Below are 19840 nucleotides of genomic sequence, written 5' to 3'. Positions count from 1 at the left end.
GGAGGTGACTGGCTACTGGCTGGCTCCGCGTCGGAGGTTTATAGCGTGTTATTTGCCTCTGGCAGATAAGTTTTATCCACCAGCATCATTATCCCTTGCTGCTTACGCAAGGCGACGGTGGAATGGAACCGTCAAAAGGTAAAAAAAATTGGTATTTTACATACATGCGTAATGCGTTTATGACAATATATATATATAGCACAATAGTTCATGTACATTAATTAGTACAGGCAGCCTAACCATGACACACACTGTCCCGAGGAACAGCCCGTTCTACCAACTACTGAGGATTCAGTACCTCTCTAGTCGCTCAGCTTATCACTAACAGTACATCTGACGGGACCTGGTAGCAGATTATATATTATAGATCACACGGACGCGCGATGCATACAAAGATACGTACGTACACAAATACGTAGTAGTAGGGTAGGGATAGCATAACAGGTTGCCTGGCCCATCAGCATGGATCGGATCGCAGTTGCAGGCAAAGCAGTGGCAGTCCCATGGAGCACGTGTCTTGGGTTGCGCCGTGTGTGAGCCGGCCTCAGGGGCACTTGGGCCTCTTCCTGGGGCCGGCGGTGAGCATGTCGCGGTAGCAGGGGCACTCGTTGACGTCGCGCGGCGGCCGCGTGGGCACGCAGTTGCACTCCTCGCAGCAGAGGCCGCAGGACCTCATGCACGCGCCCCGCGCCCGCGCGCTCGCCGCCCGCCCGCACCGGACGCTGCACTTGCTCGAGCAGAACCCTGCAGCATATATGCGCCGGCGTCAGACACGGCCGGCGACCGCCTAGCTAGGTACTACTAGGTAGTAGTACGTACCTGAAGCGGCGTCGACGGTCTGGAGCCACGACGCGGCCGCGACGACCAGGAGGAGGAGGAGGAGGACCGCGGCCGTCTGAAGCGGGGGCTTGGCCACCGCCATCGGCAAGAGCTCTGCTGGTGCTTGTATGCTGCTGTCAGCTTTGGCTTAGTGAGTGAGGGAGGGAGAGGAGTGCCGCCCGCTCGTGCCCGGACTGCTTTGTATTCATAGCACAGCACCGCCCCACCCCCACACACACAGACAGTCACACAGACGCCACGGCCCCCGACCCGACTGGGGTCTGGAAGCCTCTGGAGAGCGACCGACGTGTCGCGCGGTTAGCCGACGTGACTGTACGGTCCCTGCGTAGGACGATGCCGCAATTAATGTCCGCCGAGAAGGGGACACGGCCGTCCTGGGCCGCGGCGCGCAGCAGCAAGCCGTATCTGGTTCTGCTTCTGCTTCATGTGGGTGCGTGATGTACTGCACGTCAAGTACTAGGATAAAACGGTCGTTACTTCATCCAGCAGACCCGGGGGCCGGGGCCCCCGTCCCTGGTTCATCCCAGAACCCGTGACGCTCCAGGCCGCGCTGGCGGTAAGCGGGGTTCGCGCGCGTGGGCGGTCACGCACTCACGCCCGCGGCCTCGCAGATACGCCGGCAGCACAGACACCGATAAAGTTATATGCCCCGTGATACCCCGTTCAGTATGACTGTTTTACTGTCTACTACTACTACAGTACGTTCCAACTGGAATCCACGGCTGGATCTACGTAGGGCCTTTCCGTTATTTCCATTCAATCCATATAGATTGAATGGCATTAAAAAATTAAGTAAATTTTGACTTGATAGAGATTTAAATCCATTCAATTAATCCCTTAGGTCTCTCTATCACTGTTATTATCGTATAGATGCGAGTTTCTGCAGTAACTGTATTTACCAACTATGGAGACTAGAACGTTTCACGTCGACGTTCGCGTCTCAGATATGCACATGCACCTTACATTGCTAGCTCCAAAAAAAACCGCGTGTATAATCACAACCAACCCAACAGTACAGGTGTACATTGCTCTCAACACCAAGCGTGCTACACGTCAAAAAGGCTACATACAATACAAGCTGCAACGAATCGAATGTAATGAACGCAAACTGAACACTATAGATACAATATCAGGACCGATGGAGGACGAAAGGAGCAGACTCGACCTTCAGCCGAAAGGTGACGGCACGGGTCCAGGCCCACCAGCGAGGGCGTCGGATCTCTTGATGCTCCCCATGCCACAGATGACGCAACCGGGTGCGGAGAGCGCCGAGAACTTGGCGCCGCAGAGGTCGCACACGTCGTGGCCGATGGTCGACAGCCGGCTGAGGGTCACGGAGCAGAACTGCGAGGGGTCCTCGAACGGGTCGATGGATTTGTTCGTCAGGCCCCTCTGGACGCACATGTCGATCAGGCTCTTGAGCTCGTCCTGCTTCGTCGGGGGCGCCTTGGAGTAGAGGAGGTCCAGCATCTGCTTGGCGTAGGCGTAGTTCTGGACCTCCATGTTCCGCTTGATGGCGGTCCTGATGCAGTTGATCCTGTGCTTGGCCTGGATGGGCAGGGAAGCAAGGTGCCGAGATAGCCTGGCCATTTCCTCCTTCGCACTGAGAGCACCAGCTCCTTGAACCCTTTGCAGACGAGCAATTTCCTGCGCGGAAACAAAGGATGCTAAGCTCAGGCAAGAATCTCAACGGTTAGAGGTGAACGACTTGCGAGTTGGTCTTAACCACAGACGTATTCCTCGCTGGATGCAGTTGACAAAACAAATTTTACCTGCAGCAGAGCAACTGCGATCTTGTACTGAGCACAAATGGTGGCCTGCGCTTTGATGTCGGCTTCACGTGACTGGTCCTTTGCAAGGGCTAAGAATGCTTCGTCCAAACAAGATAGTGCATCGGTAAGCTGATTCTGCTCAAGATGAGCAAGAGCCATCTTGTAGCATTCTGCAGCAGGGGCCCCGCGTGGTACCTGTAACAATGGAATACGGTGTCTAGGAAACTAGGAAAGCAGTCCAGACCCATCAGATCTCTTCAGGAAATACACAGTACCTGGCCAGGCCGCACAGCAGTAGGTGCTGGAGGGCGAGCAGCTTGCTTCGCCGCTCCAGGACCCTCGAGAGCGCTGAGATCAATTGGTTGTGATGGAGCAGGAATACCAAGTTGAAAGCCCTGTGCCTGTGAAGGAAGAAACTGGCCTTGTGAAGGAAGTGGCTGACTCTGTGGGGGGACACCACCATCAGGCAGGCCAATAGAATCCATAGGAATGCCTGGTTGCTGAGGAAACTGGGACTGCTGCGGAGGAAACTGGGACTGCTGCGGTGGTGCTTGTGGTGGCACCCCATCATCTGGAAGACCAACATTAGCCATCATTTGATTAGGTACTGGTCGGCCTTGTTCAATGCCAGGAGCGGGTTGAGCCATCCGTGACAGGACTATTCCAGGAGGAGGTAGTTGAGCCGCAAGTTGATGCGATGGAATAGTGTTCTGGAAGAAGTCCTCAGGGATCGGCCCAGCCGTCACTCCCATGCCTGCAATAACAGGACCTGTGGAACTAGAGGGTGCTTGCGGCTGCACTAAAGTATTTGTTCCAAATAAATCAATCGCAGAATTTGGCATTGCTGGGGAAACAGCTGCGGCTGGACCTCCTGGTTGTGTAGGAGCCTGATTGAAGTCTTGAGGTGTCCCTGATAATGACCTTGTCCTACTCAGCGGAGGACCCAAGCCTAGCTGTTTAGTGGCTTCTTTCAATTTGTTGACATCTACAGTAGGTGCAGCCGGTTTATCACGTATCCTTATATGTATCTTTTTAGTCTTTGAGGTTGACTCGTCTTCATCACTACTTCCATCATCAACAACACCATATAAAGTCTTCTTGAAGTCCTCGGCAGCTTTTGCCTGTTCATCAGAAGATGCAATCTGGACTCCCAGTTGCCTTGCCAAAGTATCACCAACCGAATCACCACGAGGAATTGCCTTACTTTTCTCTGCTGATGCAGAAGACACCGGCTGTGTGTTCTCACTGCTAGCTGCAGCTATAGCTTTAACCAAACTCTTTTCACTTACTTCCACAACATTACCCCTTCCTTTCATCACACCCAGGTACACACCAATATGATCTGCAACAACAGATGGGATACCAGCATCAGTTGTCTTCATATAAGGCATGACTTCTCCTGCAAGCTCCCACTGAGGTATATTCTTAATGTTGGTAGGTGTTTTGATCTCCCAGTTTCCTCCTGCCCATTCAGGGCCTTTAGGAACCATACTTTCAGCAGCAAAATTGGCGAATACACCCTGTGTCCATCCAGTCGAACGAACTCTTAATATTCTCTCAAGGTATCGCCTCAGCTCAGAATCTGTAGCAGATTCCTCTAACTTTTGTGCAAGGCGTCGCAATGCACTTGGGTTCAGGTGACAAATAAATAGATCCAGCATGCTCTCGTGATCTGTAATAACCTCAAAAGTTTCTTTTGCACTGTCAAACTGACCATACCTGGAAATATTTATCGAATGTTACGCTTTAATTCTTATAAGGGCATATCTCTTTTAAAAATAACATCAAAGATACTAGAAGTAACAGAAATAAGACAAGTAAATTGTACAGAGCAGTAAAGAGTTGAATTATATCAATGGAAGAAAAAAAGAAATCATTTAGTCATTGTAAGAGCTGTCTCACTGAATCACCAGGTCATGAGTTCGAAGCAGTGTCTCCGTATTTGCAGGAGAAAATCTTGCCTCGGTTTATCCCTTTCCCATATCCCATTCATGTGGGAGCCTCTAGCACTGGATCTGCCCTTTTTTGTTTGTCATTGGCAGACAGCACTAACCAAAAAAAAAACTAGACCTAGGGGGTAAGACAGCCCCCCCAGCAGGCGAGCACCGAACCCCTGCCCCACCCATGTGGAAACGACTGCAGCCCATGTGAAAACGACTGCAGCCAAGGCTGGGGTTTTTTTGAACTCCGACCTAAAATTCGCTCCCACGGGAGTCAAATGCAGGACATGAGGAGTGCTACTCAAACTCTAATCAACTCAGCTAGAGGCCCTTTCACATAGACAACACTAACAAAGCATTTTAGTTCCAGACAAGTCCATGTAGGCTAGACCTCAAAACCAGGAAGAACACACAGAGGGAAAACAGAAAACTATTTATAAGTATAAACAGGTATTAATAATAGCAACCACTGATTACATATCGTCCAACTTATCGCGATTAGTCGGTCTGATCGGTTGTTAGTGCTTGATAAGAGGTAGCAATTCGATCAGGGTAGCTGATCGCCCTTATCATCCACCTAATCGCGATTTATAGCGATTAATCGCCGTGTTGGGCGATCAGCCGATAAGCCTGGCAGTCCAAAAGCCATTTTAGGCTTAAATGTTGTCTAGGGAGGCCAAAGGACGCCCAGTTGGCCAGTCCCTTCAGATGCGGCCTGGGTAGACCAAAGGTCGCCCAGTCCAAAGGATATGGAGCTTATCTGTCATTAACAGCAGCTGAGCAACCCAACAGTGGTGCCGGCCCACACACACTCACACACACACTGTCTAACAGTATTGAAATTGAATATTGATATTGTTGTGCTGTTATGGACTATTTAAGCATTTATACTGCTGAAAGCCTCTATACTATATATAAGTATATATCTATATATAGTGTTATATATGACTATATGTCTATATATAACCAGGGGGCGATTAGGGTCGATCAGGGGCGACTAATCGCCCTGATCGACGCCTAATCGCGACTAATCGCCTGATCGCCCAATGGCTTCGATCAAGCGATCTGAAAACTATGATAGCAACAATTATTAACTTTATTATTATATTAAATTATTAATTACTCCTGTTATTAATATTCATCAGTAGAAGGCTCCAATAACGGTCGGATAGGTATCTAAAACATCAACATACAGAACAGATTGGTTTTATACTCCCTCTATTCCAAATTATAAGACGGTTTAGCATTTCTAGATACGTAGATTTTGCTATGGACTTAGATTTACACTATGTCTGAATACATGATAAAAGCAATGCATCTAGAAAAATCAAAATGTCTTATCATTTGTAATGGAGTATTTAATAAACTAAAATTCTATACAGCTAGTTCTGCAAATTCTTCACACCAGAAATTTCGCTAGATGAGTATCTACACTAGCCCATCATGGAACATCTTTAAAAATTAACTAGCGTGGATTATGGATTCTGTCTGGAGCAAAGAAACATGAGAATAACGCGGTATATTTATGAAAGGCTCTGAAAGTATTCAGTGGATGGGCATTGCCTGTTATATTTTGGGAGTGTTTCCTCGCCACTCACTGTGAAAATTCAAAACTTTAGGGCATGTCTCAACGTTCAAATCTATAAAGTATTTGGGAATTGGTTATAATAAGATGTTTTTTTTTCGTGAACGCGCGGGAGAGCTGCGCATCATTAAATTAAGAGAAAAAAACAGTCCAAAATGGACCAAAGTACAATGCCAAAATAGGCAAAACACAAGACCACCAATTCCTGCTGCGCACAGAACTGCAGCCTCCTTCTGCGCATGAAAACAGCAGTACGCAAAAGAAGAACAGCAAAAAGTGCCAGCAGACCACACACACAACTGCTCTTCACTAATCACCCAAAAGAACCCTTGACCTAAAAATTGCAGCACCAGGACCCAAAGCCTCAAGATGTCTAGCACCGGCAAGCCTCCAACACTCAAACAGTCAAACTCATCCAAAAAAACTGTTTTTATTCCATGAATGGAAGGTCTGACACCATCAAAAACCGTCTTATTACGATGAAGCCATAAACACCAAGCCCAAAAAGAATGTTTGTCGATAATAAGATGTAACAAAAACAAAGATTGAACTATCTTCAAAGTACTTGAGATATTTATCGATATGAAAAATGGTACTCCCTTCATCCCAAAAAGAATGCAATTCTCAATTCCTGAGTCAAACAAATTTAAATTTGACTAAATTTATACAATAAAATACTAATATTGATGATGCCAAAAAAGTATCAGTAGACTAACTATAAAATATATTTTATAGTAAACCTATTTGAAAAAATAAATATTGATATTATATTTTATAAACTTGGTCAAAGTTAAAAAAAAGTTTTGACTAATTCCAACCCTACAACTACATTCTATTTGGGGCAGAGAGTATATAATGGATAAAAAAACTCGGCCAGGGAGGGAAATACCGCCGTCCCGGTATTATATTAAGAAGAGACCGAAATATGGTCCCGGTCGAAAAAATCCCCGAACCCTGACCCCCCATCACTAGCAGGCCATCGCCGCCCACTCTGCAACGGCTCAGCCGGAGGGTGGCGCGTAGGACGTAACCTGGGAGCGGGCGGGGCACAGCGAGGGAATTTTTTAGCCAAGCCCAAAATTCGCCCCCAAGGGGATCGAACCTAGGACCTAAAGGTGCTACTCAGAAGTCTTAACCATTACGCTATACTAGATAAAAGTTGTGAATGATTGCAATTTAGCCACAGTAGAGACGAAAATCATGATCAGGCAAATATGCTAGTGAACATACTTTATACATGCATATCCCAATTCTCGGAAACGCTGGAACAGATGAGAAGTGGGAGGGCATTGAGGATAATCTCTGGAGCGCAGGAACTCATCTTTCAAAATTGACAGCGCAGTAGAGAACCGGAGAGCTTTGATTGCATAATTGCAGCGCATGATCTAAAACAATTAGGGAAGATGCATTAGCTCAGGCGAAAAAGAAGCTATCAATAAGAGCAAAGAACAAGCTCACTTGGGTAAACTGAGGTCCTGCTTGAGATAATGATACAGCAAGGTCTCCACAAACAGGAGGTCCTTTAGTTAATATGTCCAATGACCTTGGAGTGATCCGTAAACTATCAAACCTGCAAGAAACAAGTACCAAGAGATACAACGTAATCAGAACATGGAGAACCAGCTAATACAAAAACTACAAAAAAATTCACTAACCAGATATTAACATAAAACATTAACAATCACATAGCCTCTGTGCTAAAAATCAACCAGAGCAATTAACAAGCCTACAAAAAAGTGGACAACACAAGTCCAGAAAAAAAATACCTCGAGGTTATTTGGTACAGGACTTCTGAAAGATCAAGTTTTTGCTCGAAGTGTTGCTGCATGGTAGCAAATCCAATGAGAAGAGGTTCAAGAAGCCCAACTAAACAGGCCCTTATTTCCACTCCCTTTTTCTGTCTTGGGTTTATATCCGTCGGATTTACAAGCAGTAGGCGGTCATTCAATGCACCAAGTAATACTGAAGATGCACAGGAATATGGTTTAGTTCAGCACAGACTGGGCAAGAAGACAAAATTGTAACATATTGATAGCATGCCAGCAGGAGGAAGTGTCACAGAGTTGTATTGTATAGTAACTTAAATGGATCTTACCTGAGCGAGGGAAGCTAGTGGAGAGGATTGATCGGACTTTGTTGTCCCACCCAAGCATACTTATTGCAGTTGCGCTTGAGAAGATAAGTGCTGGTCCAACCCACAACATTGACCGATAGTATAAAATGGTTAAGTGCTCACCAAAGAAATGGTTATTTAGAACAGATAACAAGTGTGATTGCATAACACGATAAGGAGGGGGGTATATGCAAGACTAAGATAAAAGGATATTGATGGGAGACCACGATCAAACTTTGTTGAGCTGCTTGATAGTATATCAAGATCAGCAGAAGCAATTAGCACCCTCTGATTTGTCAATATTCCTACCACAGGACCTCTTAGGGTTGTTTGCCAGTGGGCCTGCATAGATAACAAAATTGATTACAGACAACTACCAGTTTAGTAACTAGCTGCACCTATGATTTTGGTGGTGAAACAAATTTTCGATTACTAGTTACATGAATTTAAGAGCAAAATACTTTCTATAGGGTTTTTAAAATAGTGTATAGCATATACATCCAACACATGTAATAATAAGTGATGGGCGCATGTCTCATGCAGAGGCTGGAATACACATGCCTTCATTTAAAAAGCTGTAGCTCCTCATTCTAATAGCACAGTTCTAGCCTTATAAGTGAAAGAATGTGTTTTTTTCTACCCAACCAAAGCGAGCATCAACACTTCAACAGCACACGAATGCAAGAGAGACCTATATACAAGTTCAATATGTAAACATTCAGAAGTTGCTTGCCTCAGAAAATCAAATTATTGTTCCTATTTGGGTTATAAATTTCAAACTAAACTCCAAGGACTAACCATCTTCAAAAGAAAATATTTGGACCCATGAGACCATGATCAAGCATTATCGGTGAATAATATTCAAAGATCGGAATAGTCCTTAAGGAAAAAATTAGCAAAGATTAAACACCTGAAGAACAGTCTCATTTGGTTTCAACTTAATAAACTTCTTCCCATCAGTTTTTGTTGTAATGGATAGCCCGTTGTCTGCAGACAGCCTATATCCCTGCAGAAGCTTCGCAAGTCCAATATGCTTTCCAGAAATAACATACAACAAGGTTGATTCTGTAGGACAGAACAATGCATCAGTAATTATTCTCCAGAGTTACATATCAATAAATTTCCAAACAAAGCAACCCTAGCATTCTTTCTCTTTTTTTACTTTGATGAAAACGAGGGAGACAAGAGTTGGAAGAAGGATGAGTGGAAAACAGTCCAATCAGCCTACCTAGAGGAGAAGAAAATATGCGATCAACCTCTGATTCAAAAGTAAACTGTAGAGGACCTTGACGTTCCGTTGAGGTAGCACTAGCAGCATTATCAGCAAAAGTGTTTTCTTCAAGCACAGCAGCATTATTTTCAAGAGCTTCCTTTGTAGCTACAGCTTTGAGACTAAAGAGATTCAGACCAGTTCTATCTTCCTCCAGAATAGCATATTGATTATCATCTGGGCCCAAAAAAGCAGCATCTCGACCTAATAAAGAACCACATGCCACATAATGTGTCAGAAAGTCAGGTACTCCCCCATTCCAAATTATAATATGCTTTGGCTTTTCTTGATACATTATTTTTATTATGCATCTAGACATAGTGTACATAGCAGCCATGAATATAAAAAAGCCAAAACATCACATAATTTGGAATGGAGAGTAGAAATACTTAAGGTCTCAGTGAGATAGGTAAGTAAGATTCATTCCAAAGAGAGAAACCTCTTATGGAACTTCCTTTGCTGTTCACTGTCTGTAGATCAGTCTGCTCCCAGTAAAGAACAACTTCATGTACCACTCCATTTGTACCACTTAATTCAAACACGACAAGAAATAAATGCTGTTTTGGGCTGTATGACATATTCGTGGGATGGCATTCCACATTCGAAGGAATCTGAGGATGTTACATGAGAATTAGAGTACAAATAAAAGGTAACAAACAAGAAAACATTGTTCAGATGGACAGAGAATACCGTTGAGTAAAGCTTCTTATAGAGATTGTCAGCCCCAGATGATAAGTTATGGGCCATCAGGTTAAATCCATCCAAATAGAAAGCTCTAACTGGATACTGAACAACACGGGTTTCCTTGTTGAAGAAATTCAGCTCTAGATGGAATGGCTGGAGTTGCAAAATCAACTAATTGTTTAGAGAACAAAAAGAGAGCAAGTAAATAAAAAAATAAATTACTCTAACGGTTACCTGACAAACAGGAACATCTCGCAAAAGGTTGCTAGAATCTGAAATTGTAACAAGAGGTAGGCGAGGGATTGGACCGCTTTGAGCATGCCCTTCCATGAAATGCTGCACAGATAATATATATATAAGAAAATAGAAATGGTCTACAAACACAATTGTTGACTAAGCTAGTAGAATCAACCAATGGATAAGGACTCGACTCAGTGCAAACCACATTAGGAAAGCCTGTGCTTGAATGTGGCAACACGGGTGACATGGCAGGATGGCAGCACTAAAGTATGCACAAGATTCTTTGGAAGGCCTCATTGTCAAGCATTCCTAATTTATTTGTTTTCTGCAGCACTGAGACTACAGGAAACAGAAATAGGTCTTACATCATTTTGTAACCTAGACAGGTACAATAAATGTGTGGAAGCAGTAACAGTTCAGGTTGAGCTACTAAAGAAAACTGGCAAAAAGTACTATGAAGCCACTGTCAAGAGAATTGTCACATACACTGTGAAGGAATGCCTTCCTTGCAACATCTGAAATAGTCAGCTGGCTCTGGCTGACAATAAGAAAACAGGTGAAATCAATACAACAATCAATATGACATGAAACCAATAAAAAATTATAGCTACATAGAATCATTATTGAACCCCCAAAACACTGAATTCAGACAAATAAAAAGTTTTTATGATCTATGTAGGTAGCACTGAATTTTACCCCTTCAAGTGCTGCTCTTGTAGTTGTGCCTGAAGTTGATGCTCTGCTAATATTCCAGATGATCCCAAGGCTAATAGTTTCTCCTTTAAAACAGCAGCTGTAGCACCAGAGTAAACCAAGATGTACTTAGGATTCACAGACTGCTTGAAACATCTATTTTTTACCCAAATATACCATAAGTATGGTGTGGCAAGTAAACCAAGGATTGACATTAGATCAGTGTTGCATAAGTAGCATGATATGATGTATTGTTTTGTCCTGTACGAACCAAGGTTCACATTTCCCTGAGGGCCCCATTAAAGTAAACATGAAAATAACTCAAGGAAAAGGAAGGTTACCAGTTGATCCCCTAGCTCCCTGAAGAAGAGCAAAAAGTTGTCTCCTCCCTTCTCTTGTGTATGCAGCTTTGTTCTTTGCAGCTTCTGTCCCAGACATATCCTACAAATTGAATATGTCAAGTGTTTCTGAAACCCTTGTCATTAAGTACCAAAAATATTTAGGTTCATAGTTAGCATGGTCTAACCGCAAAAATTACTGCAGCCAAATTGAATTTGGGATGCACTGCCAAATTTTTAATTCGGGGTAATGGGTACACTGCTTCTCCACCTTGAAGAGTTAGTATTTTTGTGATATCCATTGTTTCAACAGCTGCAATGTTAACAAGCAAAATTAATGCAGAAATCATTTTCAAACAAAATAAAGGAGTAAATAAACCCTGAAATGTAACTTAAAAGTAAGAAGGGCAGCTTGAGAGGACAGGAGGAAATAGCTAAGGCCTAAAGAAATTCTCAATTTTCTCAAAGAATTGTAAGAATAAAAATAACCTGCACGCTCAAAGAAATGAGTTTCCATTGGTTGTCTGTTAGGGTTTATTATAACTCGTGTCTTCCACACTTGGAGTGCTCCATCCTTTGAAATAGTAACAAGCAGCCGCAGTGTAGGAAGCCAGGATACAGATGTGATAGGATGGGAACCAGCCTGTGTACTAAGTAAAAGTGAAAGGCAAAATTCAGATGGAAAATAGACAGAAAGATGGCTATGTCAGAAAACAGTGTAATTAGAGGGTGAGAGACACCAACAAAGAAAGGTGCATGCAGATGATTGACTAAGACAAAAAAACATCGTTGCAATTTTTCAATATCCATTTGATGCCAAGGAACTGCAAGCATTATGTTAGAACTTTTAGGTTAAAATTCATGTCACTATGTGCAAAGATGCACTAAATCAGATGTGGATGTAATTCAACATAACACAGATGGGTGTCTAATACATATGGCAGAGCAGCATATATTCAAAACTAAGTCCTAATGTGGACAATATCCTAAGGAACTGTTCTAGTTTCACTGGTGCTTTGAAGAACTTGGTGTTTGACTTTGCAGATAATGAATATTTCATTAGCACTGAGATGAAAGTAGCAAGCAGTACTGGAAAGAAAAGAAACAATGGGCAACACACCCATGACACTATAGTTATATTTTCCAACTCTCAACGCTCTATAAGGATACTTACATGCCAATCATACTTGGCCTCTCAGTTGATACATCCCATGCCAGGAGAGTACCACCTCTATCACCAACAAATATCCACTCTAGGGTCGGGTGAAACCCAAAAGCACCAGCTCCAATTAGCTTAATTGTACTGTCAACAGCAACTGAAACATTGTGCGATTAAGAAGCCGATGGGTGGAAAATCACAAAAAAACATATGAATATAAAATACAGCATCGCATCTTACGTTGTAAGGTATAGTGTACAGCATATGTCTGGATATTGTAGGCGCGTATCAAGCCTTCAGCATAAGCTACATACTAAATCATAAGCTTGGTCAGAAATGCGTAAAGGCAGAAACATGACAACATAAAATCAAAAAACAGAAAAAAGTAAAGATATGGCTGTTTACCAAGACAGGGAGGCGGGGATGGCAAGCCAGGTTAACAATGGGTTTTTTAAGATCAGTCTTTATTTTTGTTGGCGGTCTCCCTCCATCAACAGTCCCTACAACTAGAACAAAACAAGAGGTTAACACGTGGAAATACAACCTGTAAAAACAAAACCAAATGGAGGATCACTTTAAGCCTCCCAAGCAAACACAAAAGGTAACCTGCCAAGCTAAGAGAGTAACCTGTTACACTCATTCTTTTGTGGAAACCAAAAAATACAATAGGCTCAAGAGGTGTCAATGCAAGATGGACTTCAGTATCTATTGAAACATGATCTGTTTTTTTCTCAGGCGAATGCAGCACAAGTGTCTGCTCCGTGGCGAAATCACAGGATCTGATTGTAGCATCCTGCAGAACAAGAGATAACAAAGGGGTCAACAGTTGAACAAGCTATTAATAAAAGATGCAAAACTCGCAGCCATTAGCCAATAGCAGTGCATGCATTCAGGCTGCTAGAGAATAATATTATTCACTCTGCATGGCAGATGACTAGATAAAAGTGCTAAAAGTATGCCTAGTTTCCTACTAACAAGAACGAAGCATCGTCACTCTTATGATTTTCTGTGAACAGTATCATAAGCATTTGCCTTACTTTGAAGGCACTTCGGTTCTAGCAATAAAAGGAAATGCTTTTTCAGAAGAAAAAAAACAAGTGAAGCTCTAATACATACCTCAAGAATAGCAATGACAACATGACTAGTTGTAGGGCTATATGCCATACGAACAACACGGGCACCAAGGTCAATAGAAGCTATCTTGCTTCCCGACAGAGCATCGAACTCTGCAAACACATGAGAAAACTGAGACAACTCAAAGGATTTGTATGATTGTATCCACACAAGATAAACATCAACTAGAGAAATCCATTGATTTCTTCAACAAACTTTAGTAGTAACAACGTTTACACTGTATTTAAATTGCCATCTTTGATAGAAATAAGGTTTGGTACTTTGGTTATCACAAAGCAGAAAGTCAAGTGATTTCCACAACAAAGAGTATAAAGGTTAAATGAATGAATAAACAAACTACTTAAATACCATTCAATATTTGAGGACAGCAGGGGCGCAAATGTGATACCATGGTTACGACCAACTAGTCATGATGATACCATGTTTGTAAACATTCTAAGCCACAAGTTTTTTAGTTATCCACATATATCTGCGACGGGTACACACTACACAGTACAAACAACTGAATTATAAAACCTAGTGAGATGTAACCTAGATAGCATTCACTTACATGGTACTTCATACCAAAACCCAGGTGTTTAACTTTGGCTAACAAAATCATCATTGAAAGTACAGATCAAACTATGGGACTGATCCATAAACTAACCAAACTGCTATTGTCGGTTCATGTAATCTACTCTACATGTGAACATTACTCATGAAATGCAATAGTTCTAAAATGGAATCCTACAAAGTTGATCACAAGCTCCCTTTAAACCTAGACTTCCAGGCAGTGGAGATCTGACTCCCCTTCAATTCCTTCGTTTCCATCACCCGAGTCAACCGGATATCAGTGTCCCCCAGATCAGCATTGGTACAACCAACCCGTGCCACAAGCACCCTCAGCTTTACCCCAAGTATCTACAACTACAAGGCTACAGTGACTGGGTAGTCGAAGCGGCGTAAGAGATAACGCACCGACGACGTGGGTGCCGATGGCCACAGCGACGATGGCCTGGGAGGAGCGGAAGGCAGCGGCGTGCGGCTGCATAGGGCGGGCCGAGGCACCGCGGCGGCCGCCGGAGTGGCGGAGATCCAGGTGCTGCACCGTCGTCCACTCCATCGGGGCGCCGGATCTAGACTGCTCCGGCATCAGGGGCTTGTTTGGCTGCCACCCTGAGCCGAATTTGCCTGGCCGGAGACCCTCCCTGTCCCCCACGCCCCACCCTGCGTCCGGCCGCCTGACCACCGGCCTTCAGCAGTCTGCTGCGAAGCAACCTTCTCGAGTACAGATCTCTGTTCTGAAGGAGCAGGCGGATCCGTAGTCGATGGGATCTGGGGATGGGAGACAGGAGGCACCGACTGGAAATGGTGCGGAAATATACAGATTTCTGCTTGAGCCGTCGGATCATGTACCAATGGCTTTGATCATGTGCTACCTTCATCTTCATATCACATTTCACATGTTCAGTTATTGTTATGGTTTCTATGTATATGATATAGATATATATAGAGTTTGATTAAATGTGGTAGTTGTTTAAATATGTTTAAAGCCTTTACAATAAGCATCTAAAGTCTAGAACGGCTTGCGAAGAAGGTGAAGATGGGCCCTGCTTGTATCCTCATAACTTAAAGCCTCGCGGTCGTGAAGGGCGGCGACGCCATAATGAGTGATTGTGTCTAAAGATGGTAATGGGTATCCGAAACATGAAACCTGATGGATTTTTACCCCATGAGGGTACGAGTTTGGGTCAATTTTCATACACATGGGTTTGTTAATGGACATAAATCTATACCCGATAGGTTCATGGGTACGGGTTTGTTCCTACAGTAACCAAACTCATGAACTCGTGAGTTTTTTAAACCCGACCAAACCTAGTACACATTATCATTTTATTTTATAAACGAACAGCAAACTTGTTATCTCCCTATTTACTTCATAATTTTTATCAAATGATGAATGTATAAGTAGTTGGTGAGAGTGTTATTTGGTTGCTATTATAGTTTTTACTAGCGTTATGGATGTGGTGGATGGATAACTTAGTGCAAGGTCACTTGATTATACAACGTATTATTCTCTCTACTAATAATTTTTATACCAACTCGTTAGCTTGGTGTTTATCACATAAATTTTGGACAATGGCCTCATTAATCATTACGATACTTATTGATTATGAGAAGAGCAAGCATATTGGAGATAAAACCCGCGGGTAACCCGTGGATACCCGCTAACCCGATGGTTACGAGTTTGTGCAAAATTTTAAACCCGTCATAGGTACGGGTTTTTTAATGGACATAGATATTTTTCACGGATACGGGTTTGGGATAGCAAAACCCAGCGGGTTTGTACCCGTTGCCATCTCTAATTGTGTCGGTGTCCCTCTCCTAGTAACCCCATCTGCACGAGTTATCGTCTTGATTGTGTAGTTACACGAGTGCAACACTATTACACTAGTTATGGATATACCTATCCAAATGCTTGGGTCTGCTATGTGGCTTGTGGCCTACACAGTTTAGTCTGCCTTGAGCAAGGCTCGGCCCATTGTCCATCGGGCTTGTGCCGTGTTTGGACCTTAGGTGCGATACGGTGAGCTAGACCTGTTATAGATCGTTTTATTTTTTCTATTTTTCAAATAAAAAAATCTCTATATTATGATTGAATATAGAATATAAAACACAAAAATATATGCATATTGTTGGCTAGATGTACGTGGACGTAGAGGTAACGACCAAGGTTCAAACCCCAGGGTGACATATAAATCCCTCAAAGTTTTGTCCGGTTTTCGCCGATAATTCTTGAGGTCCTGTGGGTTGCCTAGGCGTATGTATGTGCCCTAGAAATTCCCAACAAAGACATCCTCGAGTGTTGGAGCGAAGGCCTCTCGCACCCCTCTCTCGGTTTATTTATAACGTGAACAAAACATGTCATGACAGTTGGAGAGCGGGGTCTACCTCAATCAAACAAAGGCTTTGGGCGAAGAGATCGATCGGTATAGGCGGAGGCCATGACATGATTCGAAGACCCGACACCCTAAGATGAAGGCTACAACCATTACCCACGCATGTCAATGAAGTAGGCCCATGCGGCGCCATGCTAGATTGTTTGGGACCATGTGTAAGCCCCAATCGGAGTAGGATTGATGGTGTGTTAGTCCGGGTTGTACTTAACCATATTGTAATGACCTATAGTGGCCCCTGAGGGAGAATATTTCGGAAATAACGTAGGTAACCAAGGGCATAATTGTACTTATAAGGCTGAGACTACCCTCCTGGTTACCTATAAATACTCATGCACTTTACCTTGACGCAACAGGCTGAACAACACTGTTTTTCTCTAATTCATTGTGTTGCTAAGCATCAAAGTGTTCTCATCTCTCATTGCTTGGACCCACTTGGCCACATGTCAGTGAGTTCGAACGTCAAGGTCAGCCCAATTCCTAGGTCTGAGGTTTTCGAGCCATGCTTATGTCGAATCCACTAGATACAAGGGGAGGTTCTAGTTTATGAAGCCGACACAATCTGCCCCTCTCGCCTGGCATGTTAGTTGATAGTCCCACAGCTAAAGGCGGGGATCCAATTCCTAGAGTACCTTGTGATGTTGGTGGGGTCTATAGCATTGCGGCACAGGTGTACGAAAGATGTGATGGCTGAAGGCCCTAGGTCCCAGCAGTGGGGGCTCAGGTATATAAATACATGTGGCTCGGCCTAGCCCGGCACAACACAGGCCCACAAAAGCATGGCCCATAAAGGCACGACCTACAAAAGCACATCCACAATTATAGATCGTGTCGTGCCAGCACGTGGCCCAGTCATCGGCCCACAGTACGACCCACAATTAGTTATGTGTGTTAGGCCGCCCTAAATAGCCCAGAATGCCTTAATGTGCCAGACCGGCCCATATACATACAACAGTAATACATAAACAAAAAGTATAGAATATATATATATGACAAAAATAAAACTAAGATGTTTTGTGGGTGCACATTAAAAAACTTTGGCCAGAAAGAAAAAAAATATTACAACTAGCTCAGAAATAATATTCAATTCTTTGTTCAGTGTTTAGTTGAGTACTATACAGCCATACAGAATACATATACAATTATCATCATCATTATTCACTATCTCCATCTAGGTACTGGTTCTCGAAGGCCTATTGAAGCTCTGAATTCTCCAAGTTGTGCTGGTCATGTGGGATTAGACGGGCCTTAGTTAAATATTGAGTCTATATTTAGTGGGCCTCGATGGGCCTTAGTTAAATGGGTCGTGCTAGGACGGCCTGTGGGATTGACTTGAGGCCCAAGCACGGCCCACATATTGGGTCGTGTCGGGCCAGGCCCACAATTAGGTTGGACCGTACCAGACCTAGACCATGACAGAAATTGTCTGCTTTGGGTCGACCTATTATGCATAACACAAATGTACACCTATAGGCTCAGGCTTTGGTCCTCATCGGGGTTGAAGCAGCCCCGCGATGCCGGTTGTACTGATGGGTACTATTTGACCTCCTCTGTATTTCCTTTCCGCTCCTTGGATCAGACGTGCTCCACAGTCTTCCATCCAACCTCGTGTGCTGGCATGGCGAGGTCTGTTCTATGCCTTGCTCGGACCTAGGCAGTTGTCCCATCGAGGCGTCGTTCCTCGATGGTGTAGATGTGGTGCACTGATCAACCCTCGGCTCCTGATGTCGTGACGCGAAAAACTCGACCTCCTATTGTACGACGAGTTTGAGGAGGCCTCGCATTTCTTGGTGGGTCCATCACTCGCTCGGAGTTTCCTCCTCGAGGAGTTTGATCAAAAGCGCCATGGTGGCCTCAACGTTCTGGCTTGCCCGCGGAAACCATGTCGAGCTGGCCCCGCCATAGGTCAGGCATTGCAGGCGTCAGCCGCTACGACGCGAGTTGGCCAAACGCTCAGTCGTAGTCATCTCGTTCGACATCGTGGCAACCATCACCTCCTTATTACGGAACCTTGACTGCCCTAGGTGGGGCCTTGCCCCCGCGACGGTTCCTAGAATGGTAGGTTGAATCGGGGCGGGGCAGATGTCGTGACATATACCGTGGCACTAGCGGGGCCCCCTTTGGGTTCTCCACGAGCACAGAGGAATCCCATGCCGAGGTGACCATGAGACAATCCTAGGCCCAATCTGGCTGATCCCACTTGATAGGGGAACGAGTCTGCCTTTTGGCCTTGACAGGAGAAGGACGCAGAACGGCCCTAGGCGGGGCCTAGCATCCCCATGACCTCGACAAAAGCGGGTTGTGGCATGCGCCGCCACCGTCACCACCTCTTAGGGGACCAAGCCGGAGGAAGCCAAGGCTTTCGATGATGTTGAGTGAATTGCTCGCCATGTAAACAAGGGCTTCTAGGGCCTTGTCCATTGTTTCCTTGCAGCCGACGGCGAAGTCAAGACTCCTAAAACATATGGTTGTTCCGGGGGTCGTAACCGCATCAACGTCGTTGCCAGCCATACGGAGCTTGAAGAACTTCGTCGTGAAACACGCAAGCCCCCTACCTGGCACGCCAACTGTCGATGTTTCGCACCTCGCTCCGACAAGTGAAATTATTATGCACATTCCGGGATCCATACAATGTGTGCGGTGGGCACAAGATTTATACTGATTCGGGCATAACATCCCTACTTCCAGTCATCGCGTGACCTGCGCTACCGGAACCATTGATGATCAAAGCTTGTAGTAGAGGTTATAAACGGGCGAGAGAGGGAGGAGAGGCTCCCAAGTCTCTTATTCACAGTCGTGGTGGTTACAAGATGGAGTCCTAGATAAATCTTGGCTTGGTGGCGGAGCTCTGACCTCCTAGTCCTCCTCCTGTTCATCGGTCCTTCTGGGTTCCTACTTCCTTCTCGTCTGGGGTCCATCCGTTTGTCCGCTCTAGGATCCCCTCATCCGGGGCCAACCTCTTCCTTTTATAGGTCAAAGAAGGAGCCACCGAGTGAGGGTAAAATTGGGTGTGCCTACCATGGGGTAAAGCCATGCGTGTCCGCGGTCATCTGGCTATCTCATATTTTTATTGTGGATGACATGGGCAGTGTGGGGCCTGAGCGTGATCATTCAGGCTATGTCAACCCTTGGCCTT

The 19840-nt window shown here is 44.5% G+C and overlaps 2 protein-coding genes across 3 annotated transcripts; both read right to left on the bottom strand.

Annotated features, from left to right (window-relative positions):
- Positions 1-141: 141 nt before the first annotated feature.
- LOC100284720 (uncharacterized) lies at positions 142-1006 on the bottom strand. Its single transcript, NM_001157615.1, is given in 2 exon segments — positions 142-744; positions 820-1006. Coding segments are annotated over 2 exon segments (303 nt in total). The 5' UTR covers positions 923-1006; the 3' UTR covers positions 142-544.
- Positions 1007-1785: 779 nt separating this feature from the next.
- LOC100384052 (uncharacterized) lies at positions 1786-15211 on the bottom strand. Of its 2 annotated transcripts, none has more exons than XM_035959741.1 (24): positions 14726-15211; positions 13751-13860; positions 13262-13427; positions 13040-13134; positions 12875-12947; positions 12650-12791; positions 11965-12125; positions 11664-11788; positions 11479-11578; positions 11141-11237; positions 10931-10982; positions 10439-10540; positions 10211-10357; positions 9960-10131; positions 9479-9724; positions 9161-9315; positions 8464-8592; positions 8233-8350; positions 7904-8099; positions 7596-7707; positions 7368-7522; positions 2888-4331; positions 2613-2807; positions 1786-2487 (listed from the first exon to the last, which is right to left on the bottom strand). In XM_035959741.1, exons 1-24 carry the CDS (start codon positions 14898-14900, stop codon positions 2008-2010), a joined length of 4947 nt encoding a protein of 1648 aa, XP_035815634.1. In that variant the 5' UTR covers positions 14901-15211; the 3' UTR covers positions 1786-2007. The 2 variants fall into 2 exon arrangements, with proteins under 2 accessions (XP_035815634.1, NP_001353787.1); NM_001366858.1 differs by having other exon boundaries at positions 1788-2487; positions 13040-13140; positions 14726-14938.
- Positions 15212-19840: the final 4629 nt, after the last annotated feature.

This window comes from Zea mays, chromosome 1 (genome assembly GCF_902167145.1).
Source record: "Zea mays cultivar B73 chromosome 1, Zm-B73-REFERENCE-NAM-5.0, whole genome shotgun sequence".
NCBI classification, from domain to species: Eukaryota; Viridiplantae; Streptophyta; class Magnoliopsida; order Poales; family Poaceae; genus Zea; species Zea mays.
Note: the sequence above shows the minus strand (reverse complement) of the source record. Positions and strands in the feature narration are given on the sequence as shown.